General features: G+C 41.7%; 2 protein-coding genes across 3 annotated transcripts in view; both read left to right on the forward strand.

The window, feature by feature from the left end:
• The window catches only part of LOC311103282 (multidrug resistance-associated protein 1-like), a gene marked incomplete at its 5' end in the record, with an annotated part of 40,203 nt that extends 36,472 nt beyond the window's left edge, over positions 1–3,731 (forward strand). Inside the window, one exon of the mRNA XM_084144813.1 lies at positions 1–3,731. This exon is cut by the window's left edge and continues 954 nt beyond it.
• Positions 3,732–8,704: 4,973 nt separating this feature from the next.
• On the forward strand, positions 8,705–19,678 carry LOC311103582 (NACHT, LRR and PYD domains-containing protein 3-like). Of its 2 annotated transcripts, none has more exons than XM_084145173.1 (7): positions 8,705–8,808; positions 10,375–10,667; positions 10,962–12,819; positions 14,598–14,771; positions 15,112–15,285; positions 15,725–15,762; positions 18,986–19,678. In XM_084145173.1, exons 2-7 carry the CDS (start codon positions 10,391–10,393, stop codon positions 19,531–19,533), a joined length of 3,069 nt encoding a protein of 1,022 aa, XP_084001299.1. In that variant the 5' UTR covers positions 8,705–8,808; positions 10,375–10,390; the 3' UTR covers positions 19,534–19,678. The 2 variants fall into 2 exon arrangements, with proteins under 2 accessions (XP_084001299.1, XP_084001298.1); XM_084145172.1 differs by lacking the exon at positions 8,705–8,808 and adding an exon at positions 9,090–9,173.
• The last annotated feature ends 724 nt before the right edge of the window (positions 19,679–20,402 follow it).

The raw sequence follows: 20,402 nt of genomic DNA on the forward strand, positions 1-20,402 counted from the left end.
CGAGGTCACGCCCCCTTGACCTCTGCCTGGGTGGCCTTTGACCCTTGATCTCTCAGACGCTGCTTTCCATAGTGCCACACCTCAAACGGCATCCTACACCCCATGTAGTGAACTTTTCTTGACCCCCCAGCCCTGTGTGGCAGCCTGCTCAAAAGTAGTGCACTAGATAGGGAATAGGGTGTTGACATTTGAGAGGCGGCCATCGATAAAGACTTGTCCTTAGTGCTGGGTTTGTTACTAGGCCACCTGAGAGCCTTGGAGCCAAATGCACGGTCCCAAACCAAGCCCTAGCCCTTACACATAGACACTAGCCTGTTTAGATCGATGGAAGCAACATCATGGAAACTCCTCTTAGTGCATTTCTACTGAGGATTTACCCCGGTGCTTGACCTAAAAGCCTCCGACTTTTGTTTCCTCCTCCACAGGGAATAGGGTGCCATTTGAGACTAAACTTATATTGCTTACACCGATCCAAAACTTGTAAGGACTAGGGGAGAAGTGTCTAGGGGTAGGGGCTAGGGGCTGGTTTGGGACTGAGCCAAAGTATATTTATTTTAGTGTACTTATGACTTCCTCTCAGGTGTGTGGTGCTCTTAGAGATGACTAGGTAAGGCAAGGGCCCCGTTCCATTATCTACTGAACACACCCTTTTCTCCTTTATAACCAACCTTCCTTTCCTCCACATACAAATCAGTTGGGGCAAAACTCTACTGACATCTTATTCCCTATATAGTGTGCTCTGGTTAATAGTAGTAGACTATATATATAAGGGGAATGAATAGGGTGTCATTTGAGATGCTGTATAGTGAGTGATAACGTCAGGGTAGGAATCAATGAGGGAAGGAAAGAGACGTATTTAAAGTGTTGGAACTGGGCCCAAGCCTTCTAGCCCTCTGCAGAGCCACAGTCATGTTGTCTGTGACCTAGAACTAGCCTGACTAGTCTAGGGAGAGACGTGTTGTCTGTGACCTAGAACTAGCCTGACTAGTCTAGGGAGAGACGTGTTGTCTGTGACCTAGAACTAGCCTGACTAGTCTAGGGAGAGACGTGTTGTCTGTGACCTAGAACTAGCCTGACTAGCCTAGGGAGAGACGTGTTGTCTGTGACCTAGAACTAGCCTGACTAACCTAGGGAGAGACGTGTTGTCTGTGACCTAGAACTAGCCTGACTAGTCTAGGGAGAGACGTGTTGTCTGTGACCTAGAACTAGCCTGACTAACCTAGGGAGAGACGTGTTGTCTGTAACCTAGAACTAGCCTGACTAGTCTAGGGAGAGACGTGTTGTCTGTGACCTAGAACTAGCCTGACTAGTCTAGGGAGAGACGTGTTGTCTGTGACCTAGAACTAGCCTGACTAGCCTAGGGAGAGACGTGTTGTCTGTGACCTAGAACTAGCCTGACTAGTCTAGGGAGAGACGTGTTGTCTGTGACCTAGAACTAGCCTGACTAGTCTAGGGAGAGACGTGTTGTCTGTAACCTAGAACTAGCCTGACTAGTCTAGGGAGATACGTGTTGTCTGTGACCTAGAACTAGCCTGACTAGTCTAGGGAGAGACGTGTTGTCTGTGACCTAGAACTAGCCTGACTAGTCTAGGGAGAGACGTGTTGTCTGTGACCTAGAACTAGCCTGACTAGTCTAGGGAGAGACGTGTTGTCTGTGACCTAGAACTAGCCTGACTAGTCTAGGGAGAGACGTGTTGTCTGTGACCTAGAACTAGCCTGACTAGTCTAGGGAGAGACGTGTTGTCTGTGACCTAGAACTAGCCTGACTAGTCTAGGGAGAGACGTGTTGTCTGTGACCTAGAACTAGCCTGACTAGTCTAGGGAGAGACGTGTTGTCTGTGACCTAGAACTAGCCTGACTAGTCTAGGGAGAGACGTGGCTGGCTTTAAACCTGCTTTATTTAAATGAATGTAATACATTACTTCATAGTTGCCACATTATTATATCGTTCTGCTTGCATCCCACATGGCACCCTATTCCCTACATAGTGCACTACTTTTGGCTAGTGCCCATAGGACTCTGGTCAAAAGTAGTGCACTTTATAGGGAATAGGGTGCCATTTGGGCCAAACATAGGATCATTTGACTGTAGCCTGCTGCGTTTAGCAGAGACCGCTTTCTCCTTATTGGCATTTTATCTGTTGGTTAGTAGGTGTTATTATATGATTTAACCTCTGGAGCCCAAAAGGTGTTAGTCAGACTGATCAGCAAGTCTCAATAAGGGGTTGGGTTAGTCAGACTGATCAGCAAGTCTCAATAAGGGGTTGGGTTAGTCAGACTGATCAGCAAGTCTCAATAAGGGGTTGGGTTAGTCAGACTGATCAGCAAGTCTCAATAAGGAGTTGGGTTAGTCAGACTGATCAGCAAGTCTCAATAAGGAGTTGGGTTAGTCAGACTGATCAGCAAGTATCAATAAGGAGTTGGGTTAGTCAGACTGATCAGCAAGTCTCAATAAGGGGTTGGGTTAGTCAGACTGATCAGCAAGTCTCAATACGGTGTTGGGTTAGTCAGACTGATCAGCAAGTCTCAATAAGGGGTTGGGTTAGTCAGACTGATCAGCAAGTCTCAATAAGGAGTTGGGTTAGTCAGACTGATCAGCAAGTCTCAATAAGGGGTTGGGTTAGTCAGACTGATCAGCAAGTCTCAATAAGGTGTTAGGTTAGTCAGACTGATCAGCAAGTCTCAATAAGGGGTTGGGTTAGTCAGACTGATCAGCAAGTCTCAATAAGGGGTTGGGTTAGTCAGACTGATCAGCAAGTCTCAATAAGGGGTTGGGTTAGTCAGACTGATCAGCAAGTCTCAATAAGGGGTTGGGTTAGTCAGACTGATCAGCAAGTCTCAATAAGGGGTTGGGTTAGTCAGACTGATCAGCAAGTCTCAATAAGGGGTTGGGTTAGTCAGACTGATCAGCAAGTCTCAATAAGGGGTTGGGTTAGTCAGACTGAACAGCAAGTCTCAATAAGGAGTTGGGTTAGTCAGACTGATCAGCAAGTCTCAATAAGGGGTTGGGTTAGTCAGACTGATCAGCAAGTCTCAATAAGGGGTTGGGTTAGTCAGACTGATCAGCAAGTCTCAAGCCTCAAACACCTTAGTAATATATTCTGTCTATTGGACTCATGTAACAGATTTCCACTGGGGTAGTGTCCCAAATAGGCACCCTATTCCCTATATAGTGCACTACTTTTGACCAGGGTCCATATGGAGGGAATAGGGTACCATTTGGGATGCAGCTCATCACTTGGATATCCAGTGACTACAGCAGGTGTGTGTGTGTTCTCTGAAAACCAAGCCAGTAGCAGCCTACTAGGCCTAGGCTTGGATGTCGCTTACCTTGTGGCGTTACTTTTTATTGTATTTTAGCCTTGGTGGGGCTTATTTTATGTAAATCAAAGAGACGTGCTTTTGATTGGTCTGTTGAGTATAAGGTGGTGTCCCAAATAGCATCCTGTACCCTAGCTAGTGCACTACTATGTGCCCTATTCTCTGTGTAGTGCACTATAAATGGAATAAAGGTGCCATTTGGGACTGAACCAATCGCAGAACATCTGCTGTTAAACCATTGACAGAGTAGATAACTGTGCTCTTACATATTTATATCATTTGTAAGTATGCACATTATAATTATTTGATATTTGTATACATGCACTAGTTTTTAAGTGTGCGTTACTTTTTCTTAACATGAATCAAACTGACGTGTAAAAGAGGAGAAATAAAGTACATTTTTTTTGTTAACCTGCCTCTGTCTGTCTGTCTGTCTGTCTGTCTGTCTGTCTGTCTGTCTGTCTGTCTGCCTCTCTGTCTGTCTGTCTGGTCTGTCTGTCTGTCTGTGGCCAGGATTCAATCCAAGGTGCGTTAAAGGGCGACACACTAAACAGCCGGCAGTGCTCCTTTTTAAAGGCAACGTCCCCAACGTCCCCAACGTCCCCAACGTCCCCAACGTTCGCAGAGATTGCGTTCATGGAAAAGTTGTATTGTCGGCTGTCCAGTGCGCTGCTCTATGACACGGATTGAATCCCGGCCAGTGTCTCTGAAGGAGAGAAAGGATAGGAGAGAAGGAACGTGTGTGTGTGTAATGAAACACAGCCCAGGGTGTCCAGCGCTCCACGTTGCCCCTCTCCAGCGCTCCACGTTGCCGGTCTACTAACCGCCGGTCCTGGCAACCATGATCACGCACACCTGTTCTCCATCATCACGTACACCTGCTCTCCATCATTACACACACCTGTTCTCCATCATTACACACACCTGCTCTCCATCATTACACACACCTGTTCTCCATCATTACACACACCTGCTCTCCATCATTACACACACCTGTTCTCCATCATTACACACACCCGTTCTCCATCATCACACACACCTGTTCTCCATCATTACACACACCTGTTCTCCATCATCACGCACACCCGTTCTCCATCATTACACACACCTGTTCTCCATCATTACACACACCTGTTCTCCATCATTACACACACCCGTTCTCCATCATTACACACACCCGTTCTCCATCATTACACACACCTGTTCTCCATCATTACACACACCTGTTCTCCATCATTACACACACCTGTTCTCCATCATTACACACACCTGTTCTCCATCATTACACACACCTGCTCCCCATCATCAAATCAAAATGTATTTGTCACATACACGTGTTTAGCAGATGTTATTGCGGGTGTAGCGAAATACTTGTGCTTCTAGATCCGACAGTGCAGTAATATCTAACAAGTAATATCTAACAATTTCACAACATATACCCAATACACACAACTCTAAGTAAGGAATGGAATTTAATGAATATATACATATATGGACAAGCAATGACAGAGCGCCATGGACTAAGATACAGTAGAATATTATAGAATACAGTATATACATATGAGATGAGTAGTGCAAGATATGTAAACATTATTAAAGTGATTTCAATAGGCAGCAGCAGCCTCTAATGTGCTAGTGATGGCTATTTAACAGTCTGACGGCCTTGAGATAGAAGCTGTTTTTCAGTCTCTCGGTCCCAGCTTTGATGCACCTGTACTGACCTCGTCTTCTGGATGATAGCGGGGTGAACAGGCAGTGGCTCAGTTGGTTGATGTCCTTGATGATCTTTTTGGCCTTCCTGTGACATCGGGTGCATTACCCACACCTGGACTTCATCATCACCTTGATGACCTTCCCTTTATTTAGCCCTCAGTAGCCTCAGTCATCAGGCAGTATTGGTTCAGTACACATCTCCTGTTATGTTCATTTTCCTGTCATCATTGTTATTAAACTCTCCTTCTGTTCCTGCTTCCTGACTCCCTGCGGATTTGTGACACAGGGTCAGATTAGCCTTGTTACCAGCTCTGTGTGTAATGAAACAGCCCAGGGTCAGATTAGCCTTGTTACCAGCTCTGTGTGTAATGAAACAGCCCAGGGTCAGATTAGCCTTGTTACCAGCTCTGTGTGTAATGAAACAGCCCAGGGTCAGATTAGCCTTGTTACCAGCTCTGTGTGTAATGAAACAGCACAGGGTCAGATTAGCCTTGTTACCAGCTCTGTGTGTAATGAAACAGCCCAGGGTCAGATTAGCCTTGTTACCAGCTCTGTGTGTAATGAAACAGCCCAGGGTCAGATTAGCCTTGTTACCAGCTCTGTGTGTAATGAAACAGCCCAGGGTCAGATTAGCCTTGTTACCAGCTCTGTGTGTAATGAAACAGCCCAGGGTCAGATTAGCCTTGTTACCAGCTCTGTGTGTAATGAAACAGCCCAGGGTCAGATTAGCCTTGTTACCAGCTCTGTGTGTAATGAAACAGCCCAGGGTCAGATTAGCCTTGTTATCAGCTCTGTGTGTAATGAAACAGCCCAGGGTCAGATTAGCCTTGTTACCAGCTCTGTGTGTAATGAAACAGCCCAGGGTCAGATTAGCCTTGTTACCAGCTCTGTGTGTAATGAAACAGCCCAGGGTCAGATTAGCCTTGTTACCAGCTCTGTGTGTAATGAAACAGCCCAGGGTCAGATTAGCCTTGTTACCAGCTCTGTGTGTAATGAAACAGCCCAGGGTCAGATTAGCCTTGTTACCAGCTCTGTGTGTAATGAAACAGCCCAGGGTCAGATTAGCCTTGTTACCAGCTCTGTGTGTAATGAAACAGCCCAGGGTCAGATTAGCCTTGTTACCAGCTCTGTGTGTAATGAAACAGCCCAGGGTCAGATTAGCCTTGTTACCAGCTCTGTGTGTAATGAAACAGCCCAGGGTCAGATTAGCCTTGTTACCAGCTCTGTGTGTAATGAAACAGCCCAGGGTCAGATTAGCCTTGTTATTAGCTCTGTGTGTAATGAAACAGCACAGGGTCAGATTAGCCTTGTTACCAGCCCTGTGTGTAATGAAACAGCCCAGGGTCAGATTAGCCTTGTTACCAGCTCTGTGTGTAATGAAACAGCCCAGGGTCAGATTAGCCTTGTTACCAGCTCTGTGTGTAATGAAACAGCCCAGGGTCAGATTAGCCTTGTTACCAGCTCTGTGTGTAATGAAACAGCCCAGGGTCAGATTAGCCTTGTTACCAGCTCTGTGTGTAATGAAACAGCCCAGGGTCAGATTAGCCTTGTTACCAGCTCTGTGTGTAATGAAACAGCCCAGGGTCAGATTAGCCTTGTTACCAGCTCTGTGTGTAATGAAACAGCCCAGGGTCAGATTAGCCTTGTTATTAGCTCTGTGTGTAATGAAACAGCCCAGGGTCAGATTAGCCTTTATCAGCTATGTCTGCTTTAGTGTTTCTCAATCTCCGGTCCTGACCTCTGACCTGCACCAGTCTGTGGCATGTTGTCCATGGACCTGCACCAGTCTATGGGATGTTGTCCCTGGACCTGCACCAGTCTATGGGATGTTGTCTGTGGACCTGCGCCAGTCTATGGGATGTTGTCCGTGGACCTGCGCCAGTCTATGGGATGTTGTCCCTGGACCTGCACCAGTCTGTGGGATGTTGTCCCTGGACCTGCGCCAGTATATGGGATGTTGTCTGTGGACCTGCGCCAGTCTATGGGATGTTGTCCGTGGACCTGCGCCAGTCTATGGGATGTTGTCCCTGGACCTGCACCAGTCTGTGGGATGTTGTCCCTGGACCTGCACCAGTCTGTGGGATGTTGTCCCTGGACCTGCACCAGTCTGTGGGATGTTGTCCCTGGACCTGCACCAGTCTATGGGATGTTGTCCCTGGACCTGCACCAGTCTGTGGGATGTTGTCCCTGGACCTGCACCAGGTTTTGGAGTCCAATGTTCAACCCAGTGTCCAAAACATGACCAATGATTTTGGTTGATTTCAAATTTAGTGATATTGAATTGTGTTTGGTTATCAACGCAACCAAATATCAAAATTTGAGGGGAGATGTATCTTCTGCTTGGATAGTTCCATTTGTGCCACTGACTTAGTCTGGCTTTAATTCCAGTTTGTCTACAAATTGATATAATAATAATAATATGCCATTTAGCAGACGCTTTTATCCAAAGCGACTTACAGTCATGCGTGCATACATTTTTTTTTGTGTATGGGTGGTCCCGGGGATCGAACCCACTACCTTGGCGTTACAAGCGCCGTGCTCTACCAGCTGAGCTACAGAGGACCACATGTGTTGGATATGTTGGATTCATGTCTCCATCTCAACCAAAAATCTAAGTTAAAGAATAGGACTAAATCAAACTTTATTTAAAGTGCATTTAAAGTTTGATTTCTTATGGGTTAATGCAATCTCAACTGCAATCAGTCATTTGGTTGTGCTATTAGATGAAGCACAGTGATAACACATGTATCTGTTGCTTAAATAAATAAAATATCTGACGTTGTATTCCCATCTGAACTTTGTTGTGCTTTTAAATGGTTGAAAAGGCAGTGAGACATTTGGGTGACAATTAAACCAAAATTCATAAATTGTTTTTCCATTGGAATTCGGTTGTGCTTTTAGATGGTTGAAAGCATAGTGATTACACATTGGAAATACAACTAACTTTTGGCTGTATTTTTGAGTGGGTTAATATAGGTTGTAATCTCATTGATCAACGTCTACCAAATATTACCCAATTATCCACATTGATTTTTTTGTTGTTATTCTGTCTCTTACTGTTCAAATAAACATACAATTAAACTTATAGACTGATCATTTCTTTGTCAGTGGGCAAACGTACAAAATCAGCAGGGGATCAAATACTTTTTTCCCTCACTGTAGCTGTCTGGTCCCTGACTGAAGAGGATCATAGCTGTCTGGTTCCTGACACAAGAGGATCATAGCTGTCTGGTCCCTGACTGAAGAGGATCATAGCTGTCTGGTTCCTGACTGAAGAGGATCATAGCTGTCTGGTCCCTGACTGAAGAGGATCATAGCTGTCTGGTCCCTGACTGAAGAAGACCATAGCTGTCTGGTTCCTGACTGAAGAGGATCATAGCTGTCTGGTCCCTGACACAAGAGGACCATAGCTGTCTGGTCCCTGACTGAAGAGGATCATAGCTGTCTGGTCCCTGACACAAGAGGACCATAGCTGTCTGGTCCCTGACTGAAGAAGACCATACCTGTCTGGTCCCTGACTGAAGAGGATCATAGCTGTCTGGTCCCTGACACAAGAGGATCATAGCTGTCTGGTCTCTGATTGAAGAGGACCATAGCTGTCTGGTCCCTGACTGAAGAGGATCATAGCTGTCTGGTCCCTGACTGAAGAGGATCATAGCTGTCTGGTCCCTGACTGAAGAGGATCATAGCTGTCTGGTCCCTGACTGAAGAAGACCATAGCTGTCTGGTCCCTGACTGAAGAGGATCATAGCTGTCTGGTCCCTGGTATAGAAAGGTTGAGAAACACTGTTCTATCAGCCTCTGAATCTTGTGATACAACAATGTTAGCATTATTAGTTCAGAACAGCTGGCACATGTTGTAAGGGTTCTGTGTCCGTGCTCAACAGTGTGGACGGAGCCAGTCAATTGATCTTTTCTACCATAAAAGCATTGTAAGAGATAGACTTTGCCCTTTTAATACAACATGGTTTCAATGTTAACTAGTGGCACCCCGCCCCAGTCTGTTATCAGTACAGAGGTCTTGGCTCCACCTCCACACTGTTGTAAATGGTTTTGTTATTGACTGTAGAAGTAGAAAGGGTTGGATTCATTTTGAGACGAAAAAAAGACAATCTTCAAAACCGGACAGGAGTGAATAAAGTGAGTATCTCCGACTGCGTAGGGCAGAGCAGAGTGAGTGAATAAAGTGAGTATCTCCGACTGCGTAGGGCAGAGCAGAGTGAGTGAATAAAGTGAGTATCTCCGACTGCGTAGGGCAGAGCAGAGTGAGTGAAGACCTGTAGGGTTTGAATAGTGATGACAGCTACTACTACTTCAGATATAAGAGGGAAGTGAATAGGTACATGTGATGAGTTTATCACGCCAGCCCCAGCATTTTTCCCCTCTGTTTATGATATTGTAAGTGTAATCATCTTTTTAATTTCAAAAGATTTAGGGCTAGAATATATTAAGGCCGGGATTCAATCCGATCGCGGTTTGTCTACAATGCAATTTTTAAAGAGACCACATTTACGGTGAACGCTGCATATGTTGGCTCAATAATAACCTTTAAATGACGCATTGTCCAAATCCGCCATCGGATGGAATCCCAGCCTTAGTGTTCATATATGTAAATTATATCATACCTAATAGCAATGAGGGTTGCCGGGCGACCGGGTTGGATCACCAAGATGGCAGCCAATCAGTCTGTCCGTTTGTATGTCTGATCCTTGAGATCTTGAGTTTTAAAAGTTTTGATGTTTTAATGACCCTGATCCTGTCTACAGAAGCAAACACTTTTGATGTGAAGGTGGATGCTGTGTTCCTATTGGAATTTACACATGTTTAGAGCGCCACCATTAGATAAAAAATATGAAAATTACTTTTGTATATCATTTTGGAATGGTAATTGGTAACATGTATTTTATTTCAAACCTAGACATTCAAACCTCTTATTCCCCAACATGGGGACAATTTGGGAACCAAATCCAAAAATACAATAAACACGTATTTTTTTTTATAGCTTTTCTTTACCGGCTGTTGCTCTGTCATAGTCACGTTGTTGTACCAGAATCCCACGGTTCTTACCTTTTTTAACAGGACTAAGTATGTGTTTGAAATCAAAATGTATCTTATGGTAGTTTACAATATGTGTAAATGCCACCAGAGGACAGTTTTAAATGGTTTGTCCTATTTTCTACTGGGGTAGATCTAAATGTTTTACTAAATATTAAGTGGAAAATAGTAGTAATGTAAGTCATAGCAAATAATAATAGTACATTTGTTTCTCACAATAGTGCAGATGTTGGGGCCTTGGTCTGGGGGTGTAGATTATGATGCTACATGCTCTGTTGTTTAACAGTTTCCACGGACCTACAATGACCCCATCTATTAAAGAGCGGCTCCTGGCCATTCTGGAGGATCTTGGCTCTGAGGAGCTGAAGAACTTTAAGTGGCATCTGACTATAGATAACCTGCTGGATGGCTTCCTTCACATTCCAAAGGGCCAGCTGGAGAAATCTGACAGACAGGACACAGTGGATCAGATGGTGCAGAAATACAGGGAAAATGGGGCTGTGAAGATCACACTGGAGGTCCTGAAGAAGATGAGCCGTAACGATCTCGCTGAGAAGCTAAAAAGAGACTGTCCAACAGGTAACTCAGAATTCATAGGTGCTTGTGAGCATATAAATATATAGTCTACTGTATTGTTGAAATTGAAAATCTATATACATTCTAAAATAAGTTATATACAGTTTGTTATTGGCTAACCCTGTAAAACTACCCCTTTTCTTTTAAATGTGCATTAATTTCATGTGCTTAGATTTTTCCAATAACCAGATATATTGTAAAATAAACTAAAAATATATTTGTTTATTGTGTATTGTTGAGCATCTAGAGAACAACATATGCTTGCCTACTTGCTAACTATTCTATAACCATTCTCAGGTCCTTCGGATGAAGTTGTTGAGAAGTACCAACAAGAACTCAAACTGAAACTAAAAGAGAAGTTTCAGCATGTATTCAACGGGGTGGCAAAGCAGGGCGATAAGCAACTTCTCAATGAGATCTACACAGAGCTTTACATCACAGAGGGAGGAAGTGGAGGGGTCAATAATGAACATGAGGTGAGACAGATTGAGATGACATCCAAGAATCCAGCAAGACCAGAGGCTAAAATCATCTGCAATGACATCTTCAAACAATCATCTGGAAAAGACAAACCTATCAGAACTGTGCTGACAAAAGGAGTCGCTGGCATTGGAAAAACAGTTTCTGTGCAGAAGTTCGTTCTGGATTGGGCTGAAGGGAAAGCCAATCAGGATATCCAATTCATAATTTCACTCCCTTTTCGGGAGCTGAATTTGCTGAGGGGGGAAAAGTACAGTTTAGTGGAACTTCTACATAAATGTGTCAGAGAGACTAGAGTGATTGAGAGGGACTTTTTGAATCACATTTTAACAAAATTGCAAAAAGCAAGAAACTACAATGAGAGCGAGTACAAAGTTTTGTTTGTCCTTGATGGTCTGGATGAGTGCCGACTGACACTCGACTACGACAACTGTAAGAGCTGGTGTGATGTCACAGAGCCAACCTCAGTGGACGTGCTGCTGACAAACCTCATCAATGGGAATCTGCTTCCATCTGCTCTCCTCTGGATAACCTCCAGACCTGCAGCAACCAATCACATCCCTCCTGATTGTGTTGACCAGGTGACAGAGGTACGAGGGTTCAATGAGCCACAGAAGGAGGACTACTTCAGGAACAGATACAGGGATGAGGACCTGGCCAACAGAATCATATCACACATAAAGACATCAAGGAGCCTCCACATCATGTGTCACATACCAGTCTTCTGTTGGATCTTAGCTTCAGTTCTGGAGCATGTGTTGAGTACAGATAAGAATGAGGAGATGCCCAAGACTCTGACTCAATTATTTATTGGGTTACTGGTATTTCAGACCAAACAGATGAATGAGAAATATCACAAGAAAGGTGAGCGAGATCCACACTTGGATAAAGAGAGCTTCATGGCACTGGGGAAACTTGCTTTTAACCAGCTAGAAAATGGCAACCTCATTTTCTATGAGGCAGACCTGAAAAAGTGTGGTATTGATGTCGCTGAAGCTTCAGTGTACTCAGGAGTGTGCACACAGATCTTTAGGGAGGACTATGGGCCGTTCCAGGACAAGGTGTACTGCTTCGTGCATCTGAGCGTTCAGGAGTTTCTGGCTGCGTTATACGTTTTCCTCTCCTTCAACAACAGCAATGAAAACCCAATGACCAAAGACCAATTCTTCATCAGAAATATTAAAATGAAGTTCACGTGGAACCCTGCTTTCACCTTCCACCAGATTGCAGTGGATAAAGCCTTACAGAGTGAGAATGGACACCTGGACCTGTTCCTCCGTTTCCTTCTGGGCCTCTCACTGGAGTCCAATCAGAAGCACTTACAAGGTCTACTGACAAAGACAAGAAGCACCAGAAGCAGCTCACTGTGCCATGAGGAAACAGTCAAATACATCAAGAAGAAGATCAGGAACACTCCATCTTCAGAGAGATGCATCAATCTGTTCCACTGCCTGAATGAACTGAATGACCATTCTCTAGTGGAGGAGATCCAAAGATACCTGCATTCAGGAAATCTGTCCAAAACCAAACTGTCACCTGCACAGTGGTCAGCTCTGGTCTTTGTGTTGCTGACTTCAGAAGAGGAGCTGGATGTGTTTGACCTGAAGAAATACTCCAGATCAGAGGAAGGTCTTCTGAGGCTGCTGCCAGTGGTCAAAGCCTCCAGAACCACTCTGTAAAAACATGTTTAAAAAAAAAAGAATATATATATATATATATATATACAGTACCAGTCAAAAGTTTGGATACACCTACTCAATCAAGGGTTTTTCTTTATTTTTACTATTTTCTACATTGTAGAATAATAGTGAAGACATCTAAACTATGAAATAACACATATGGAATCATGTAGTAACCAAGAAAGTGTTCAACAAATCAAAATATATTTGAGATTCTTCAAAGTAGCCACCCTTTGCCTTGATGACAGCTTTGCACACTCTTGGCATTCTCTCAACCAGCTTCACCTGGAATGCTTTTCCAACATTCTTGAAGGAGTTCCCACATATGCTGAGCACTTGTTGGCTGCCTTTCCTTCACTCTGCCGTCCAACTCATCCCAAACCATCTCAATTGGGTTGAGGTCGGGTGATTGTGGAGACCAGGTCATCTGAACCAGCACTCCATCACTCTCCTTCTTGGTAAAATAGCCCTTACACAGCCTGGAGGTGTGTTGGGTCATTGTCCTGTTGAAAAACAAATCATAGTCCCACTAAGCGCAAACCAGATGGGATGGCGTATCGCTGCAGAATGCTGTGGTAACCATGCTGGTTAAGTGTGCCTTGAATTCTAAATGAATCACTGACAGTGTCACCAGCAAAGCACCCCCACACCATCACACCTCCTCCTCCATGCTTCACGGTGGGAACCACACATGCGGAGATCATCCGTTCACCTACTCTGCGACTCACAAAGACACAGTTGTTGGAACCAAAAATCTCAAATTTGGACTGATAAGACAAAAGGACAGATTTCCACCGGTCTAATGTCCATTGCTTGTGTTTCTTGGCCCAAGCAAGTCTCTTCTTATTGGTGTCCTTTAGTAGTGGTTTCTTTGCAGCAATTCGACCATGAAGGCCTGATTCATGCGGTCTCCTCTGAACAGTTGATGTTGAGATGTGTCTGTTACTTGAACTCTGTGATGCATTTATTTGGGCTGCAATTTCTGAGGCTGGTAACTCTAATGAACTTATCCTCTGCAGCAGAGGTAACTCTGGGTCTTCCTTTCCTGTGGCGGTCCTCATGAGAGCCAGTTTCATCATAGCGCTTGATGGTTTTTGCGACTGCATTTAAGAAACTTTCAAAGTTCTTGAAATGTTCCGTATTGACTGACCTTCATGTCTTAAAGTGATGATGGACTGTCGTTTCTCTTTGCTTATTTGAGCTGTTCTTGCCATAATATGGACTTGGTCTTTTACCAAATAGGGCTATCTTCTGTTTACCAACCCTACCTTGTCACAACACAACTGATTGGCTCAAACGCATTAAGAAGGAAAGAAATTCCACAAATGAACTTTTCAGAAGGCACACCTGTTAATTGAAATGCATTCCAGGTGACTACCTAATGAAGCTGGTTGAGAGAATGCCAAGAGTGTGCAAAGCTGTCATCAAGGCAAAGGGTGGCTACTTTGAAGAATCTCAAATATAACATATGTTTTGATTTGTTTAACAATTTCTTAGTTACTACATAATTCCATATGTGTTATTTCATAGTTTTGATGTCTTCACTATTATTCTACAATGTAGGAAATAGTAAAAATAAAGAAATACCCTGGAATGAGTAGGTGTGTCCAAACATTTGACTGGTAGTGTGTGTGTATATATATATATATATATAATCAGTTAGAATCCACATGAGCATATTACATATTCATTGTTGATTCTCAAATGTTCTGCTACATGTACACAGTACACACAGTTGTCTAAATTCATGTTCATTGTGTTATACTTTTCAAAGGCTTAATGGGTGTAACCTCACTGTGAAATGCTGTGAAGCCTTGGCCTCAGCTTTCAACTCAACCTCCTCAAACCTGAGAGAGTTGGACTTAAGTGACAACAACCTGCAGGATTCAGGAGTGGAGCTGCTCTGTGCTGGACTGGAGAATCCACACTGTAAACTGGAGACACTGAGGTCAGTAGTCTGTATTAGTTCACTAAAGGGGATAGTTCATTATGTGTTCTACAGGTATTTATAGAGGACAATATCAGACTAATGAGTTTGGTCTCAGCTGAATTTAAATGTCATAGTTACCTAACTGCAAATTAATGTTTGGAAGAGGAAGAAATACACAATCTTTTGATATCGTTTATTTTTATTTTCAAAATGCTTTACTTATTGAAATCAAATGTTTTTAGTTATATAATTATGTGATTGTAATATTATTTTTATCAGGTCATATTTTACATGCAAATGTCACCTGCCATTTCCCTTTTCACCACTAGAGGGTGTAAATATGTGATAAACTGTGCAGGTTGTCACGCTGTCTGGTCACAAAGAAAGGCTGTGCTTCTCTGGCCTCAGCTCTGAGGTCAAACCCCTCCTACCTGAGAGAGCTGGACCTGAGCTACAATCACCCAGGAGACTCAGGAGTCAGACTGCTCTCTGCTGGACTGGAGGATCCACACTGGAGACTGGAGAAACTCAAGTATGTGGCGAGGGTTTGTTGAGTTTGTGTCAATGCATGTGTGACATGGACAATTTTGGTCCAGGTTTCCTGGGTTAGTTCTAACCATTTAATCAGGGGCGCAACTTTCACTGGGGGGACATGTCCCAGCCACATTCTGAAATGGCATTTTGCCCCCCCCCCCCCCCACAGATTTATAATTGGAATGTGATACAAAATGAGGCAACGGTGTATACAAAACGGTATACAAAACGGTGTGCTTTAGGACCATGCAGACGCCTCCGAGCGGTCGGGTAGACTCTTTGGAGTGTTTATCCAACTGGGAGAAAAAAAATTAAAATTGCCCCCCCCACTTCTAAAGTTGCTCCCTTGCATTTAATATCCAACAAACAATATTTGAACTGATATCAGTGTGTGTATGTGTGTGTTTTACTGAATCACTGTTCTCCTTCTCTTACAGTGTGGACCACTGTGGAGAGTACTGGCAGCTGAAAAAATGTAAGTGTTGACTGCTGTGAAGAAATGTGAAATGTGTTATTAGTGATGAAACAGGAATATAGCATAACCTCGCTAAGAGTCTTTGTCAAGTTACTCAACTGGTCAAATTAAATATAAGCTACCATTTTAAGGAAGTAGAATCGGACTCACATCCCACTGGGTACAGACATCAGTTCAACGTCTAGTTTTGATTAACATTCGGTTGAGCTACTAACCTGAATTCAACAAAAAATGTCACCCTGTCATTGGATTTAGGTTAAAAGTTAGATTAAAAAATACAAACTTCCCTTACGTCGATGACTTTTTGCAAATCCAAACTGTTTTCCACATTGATTCAATGTCATCACAGACATTTAATTTTTTTTATGACATGGAAACAATGTTGATTCAATCAGTTTTTGCCCAGTGGAATGTACTGTATAAGCTTGAATACAAAGGTCATATAAAGTTCAGACTGTAGATTAAAAGACGATAAATGAAACAATAAAAAACAAAAACATTATTTACAAGTATTCTCTCTTTTCTATTTAACTGAAACACTAAAACATTATTTACAAGTATTCTCTCTTTTCTATTTAACTGAAACACTAAAACATTATTTACAAGTATTCTCTCTTTTCTATTTAACTGAAACACTAAAACATTATTTACAAGTATTCTCTCTTTTCTATTTAACTGAAACACTAAAACATTATTTACAAGTATTCTCTCTTTTCTTTTTTAACTGAAACACTAAAACATTATTTACAAGTATTCTCTCTTTTCTATTTAACTGAAACACTAAAACATTATTTACAAGTATTCTCTCTTTTCTTTTTAACTGAAACACTAAAACATTATTTACAAGTATTCTCTCTTTTCTATTTAACTGAAACACTAAAACATTATTTACAAGTATTCTCTCTTTTCTATTTAACTGAAACACTAAAACACATTATTTACAAGTATTCTCTCTTTTCTATTTAACTGAAACACTAAAACACATTATTTAAAAGTATTCTCTCTTTTCTATTTAACTGAAACACTAAAACATTATTTATAAGTATTCTCTCTTTTCTATTTAACTGAAACACTAAAACACATTATTTACAAGTATTCTCTCTTTTCTATTTAACTGAAACACTAAAACATTATTTACAAGTATTCTCTCTTTTCTATTTAACTGAAACACTAAAACACATTATTTACAAGTATTCTCTCTTTTCTATTTAACTGAAACACTAAAACATTATTTAAAAGTATTCTCTCTTTTCTATTTAACTGAAACACTAAAACATTATTTACAAGTATTCTCTCTTTTCTTTTTAACTGAAACACTAAAACATTATTTACAAGTATTCTCTCTTTTCTATTTAACTGAAACACTAAAACATTATTTACAAGTATTCTCTCTTTTCTATTTAACTGAAACACTAAAACACATTATTTACAAGTATTCTCTCTTTTCTATTTAACTGAAACACTAAAACACATTATTTAAAAGTATTCTCTCTTTTCTATTTAACTGAAACACTAAAACATTATTTATAAGTATTCTCTCTTTTCTATTTAACTGAAACACTAAAACACATTATTTACAAGTATTCTCTCTTTTCTATTTAACTGAAACACTAAAACATTATTTACAAGTATTCTCTCTTTTCTATTTAACTGAAACACTAAAACACATTATTTACAAGTATTCTCTCTTTTCTATTTAACTGAAACACTAAAACATTATTTAAAAGTATTCTCTCTTTTCTATTTAACTGAAACACTAAAACATTATTTACAAGTATTCTCTCTTTTCTTTTTAACTGAAACACTAAAACATTATTTACAAGTATTCTCTCTTTTCTATTTAACTGAAACACTAAAACACATTATTTACAAGTATTCTCTCTTTTCTATTTAACTGAAACACTAAAACACATTATTTACAAGTATTCTCTCTTTTCTATTTAACTGAAACACTAAAACACATTATTTACAAGTATTCTCCTTTTCTATTTAACTGAAACACTAAAACACATTATTCACAAGTATTCTCTCTTTTCTTTTCTTTTTAACTGAAACACTAAAACATTATTTACAAGTATTCTCTCTTTTCTATTTAACTGAAACACTAAAACACATTATTTACAATTATTCTCTATTTTATTTTATTTTTAACTGCTTTTTATTGTGTCAGTACAGTACATATTCAATATACTCAATATTTCATCAATATTTAATTATTTAATTCCATCCAGTGCAGTCTGATGATGATTTTTCAGCAGACTATAGTTACATCTCTTCACACTCAGTAGACTATAAGATAAACATAGTTAATCACAACATGAAACACAGAGCCAGGGTTAAACATGGGTACATCTCTGTTGCTAGGCAAGAACTTAATTGGTTCCTCTTACTGGGTTACGTGTGTGTGAAATAGAGCTGTTTGTTCTCTTGTTATCTGACCTGTCTTCGGGTCAAATTCCTCGCTCCTCCCTAATCCACGGCTGTCCTACCTTATCAGTGACTGAAACCAGACTGTTGCCCGTTGCCTCTCTCCTTAGGCAAATACCTGGAACGGAGCCAGGGTTGAACAGAGTTCAAACTAAACATGGTTAATCACAGCATGACTGGCATTGGGATTGAATGGGACAGAGGGGGGAGCTTGTACATGATTGAGAAATTGATTATGGACCTGCCATGTTTTAAGCCATGTTAAGTATTGATTGATAGGTTTGGGAATCAATTAGGGGGTCAGAACGGAGCCAGGAAAGGGCACTGTTATTTTCACATGACAGGGCTGTTATTTTTGCATGACAGGGCTTGGTCCCACCACTATTGTTTCCAGACGCTGAATATAGAGGGGAGAGAAGTCAGATATCGGCACTGTTATAAAATAAGGCAGTGGGCGGAGCGGTCAAGAGGTGAAAAACTGGAGACAGTGGTGGAGGAACCAAAGAGGGAGGGATTAAGCTAAAATGTATGTAAAATGACTATATAAACTGAGAGCTGAGAGGTGGAAAATTAGATGCTCTGCAGACCACCTCGGCTCTGTTGCTTGTGTATTAAAGTCTGTCTTGATTCTACAAAAACTCTGAAAGTGCTTTGGTTTTTTTATAAGTATAAGGACGAATTTTCCACAACATCTGTCAATTAGATGTATTATTCAATTAATAAATGCTCCTCATTAAAGGCCTTGATGATTAACATTCTGAGGTGGATGATTTCTAATATTGGTCTTCCTTATCAGATGCCTGTGATGTCACACTGGACCCAAACACAGCACACAGAAACCTCTCTCTGTCTGAGGAGAACAGGAAGGTGACATGGGGGAAAGAGGAGCAGCCGTATCCTGATCACCCAGAGAGATTTGAGGACTGTCCACAGGTGCTGTGTAGAGAGGGCCTGACTGGGCGCTGTTACTGGGAGGCAGAGATGAGTGGGGGAGGGGATGATGTAGGAATGACATATAAAGGAATCAACAGGAGAGGAAGAGATGATGACAGTAGGCTTGGATGCAATGACAAGTCCTGGAGTCTGACCTGCTCTAATTACGGTAACACTGCCAGGCACAATAAGGAGAGAACTGAGTTACCTGCCCCCCCCTCCTACAGCTCCCACAGAGTAGGAGTGTATCTGGACTGGCCGGCCGGCACTCTGTCCTTCTACAGAGTCTCCTCTGACACACTGACCCACCTGTACACATTCCACTCCACATTCACTGAGCCCCTCTATCCAGGGTTTTGGGTTGAAAGAAACTCCTCAGTGTCCCTATGTGAGGTAAAAACCTTTAGTTAGTAAAGGAGGGTTCTTGTTGTTATTGATTGGTGTTTGTAAATAATGTTTATTTAGTAAAATTGTTGACATTACAACCCTGATTCTGTTTGAACTCAATAAGACTGAATGGAACTGTCCTGAAACAGATTAAAGCAGATAAAGACAAATAAAGCTGGTTGTTTTAAAAACAGTTAAATGTTGTTTTTTCACATAAAAGCAGAATGACAGTTAAAGTTGAAATCTGTAGCGGGGAAACTGCCACGTCTGTTAATTATATTACAACAACAAAGAAGTTACTTCAAACAACCAACACTGTTTTTTCCCTCAGACATCATTGCACATCTTTGCTCGTGTGATAGAACAGCAGAGAATGGACTACCGTTATTTTTCCCATGATGCTCGTGTGATAGAACAGCAGAGTATGGACTACCATAATTTTTCTCATGATGCTCGTGTGATAGAACAGCAGAGAATGGACTACCATTATTTTTCCCATGATGCTCGTGTGATAGAACAGCAGAGTATGGACTACCATAATTTTTCTCATGATGCTCGTGTGATAGAACAGCAGAGAATGGACTACCATTATTTTTCCCATAATGCTCGTGTGATAGAACAGCAGAGAATGGACTACCATTATTTTACCCACGATGCTCGTGTGATAGAACAGCAGAGAATGGACTACCATTATTTTTCCCATGATGCTCGTGTGATAGAACAGCAGAGAATGGACTACCATTATTTTCCCCATGATGCTGGATGCTCATCTCCTCTGTTTTAATAACAATAACATGCAAATGGGGTGACCTGTTTCCCCGTTTCACAATCCCAGCTTTAAGTAAATGTGGTACAGTGTTTGGTGGAAAAGTATAGCCTCTCCCACAGAAACT

This window comes from Coregonus lavaretus (genome assembly GCF_964263955.1).
Source record: "Coregonus lavaretus genome assembly, chromosome: 28".
Lineage (NCBI taxonomy): Eukaryota > Metazoa > Chordata > Actinopteri > Salmoniformes > Salmonidae > Coregonus > Coregonus lavaretus.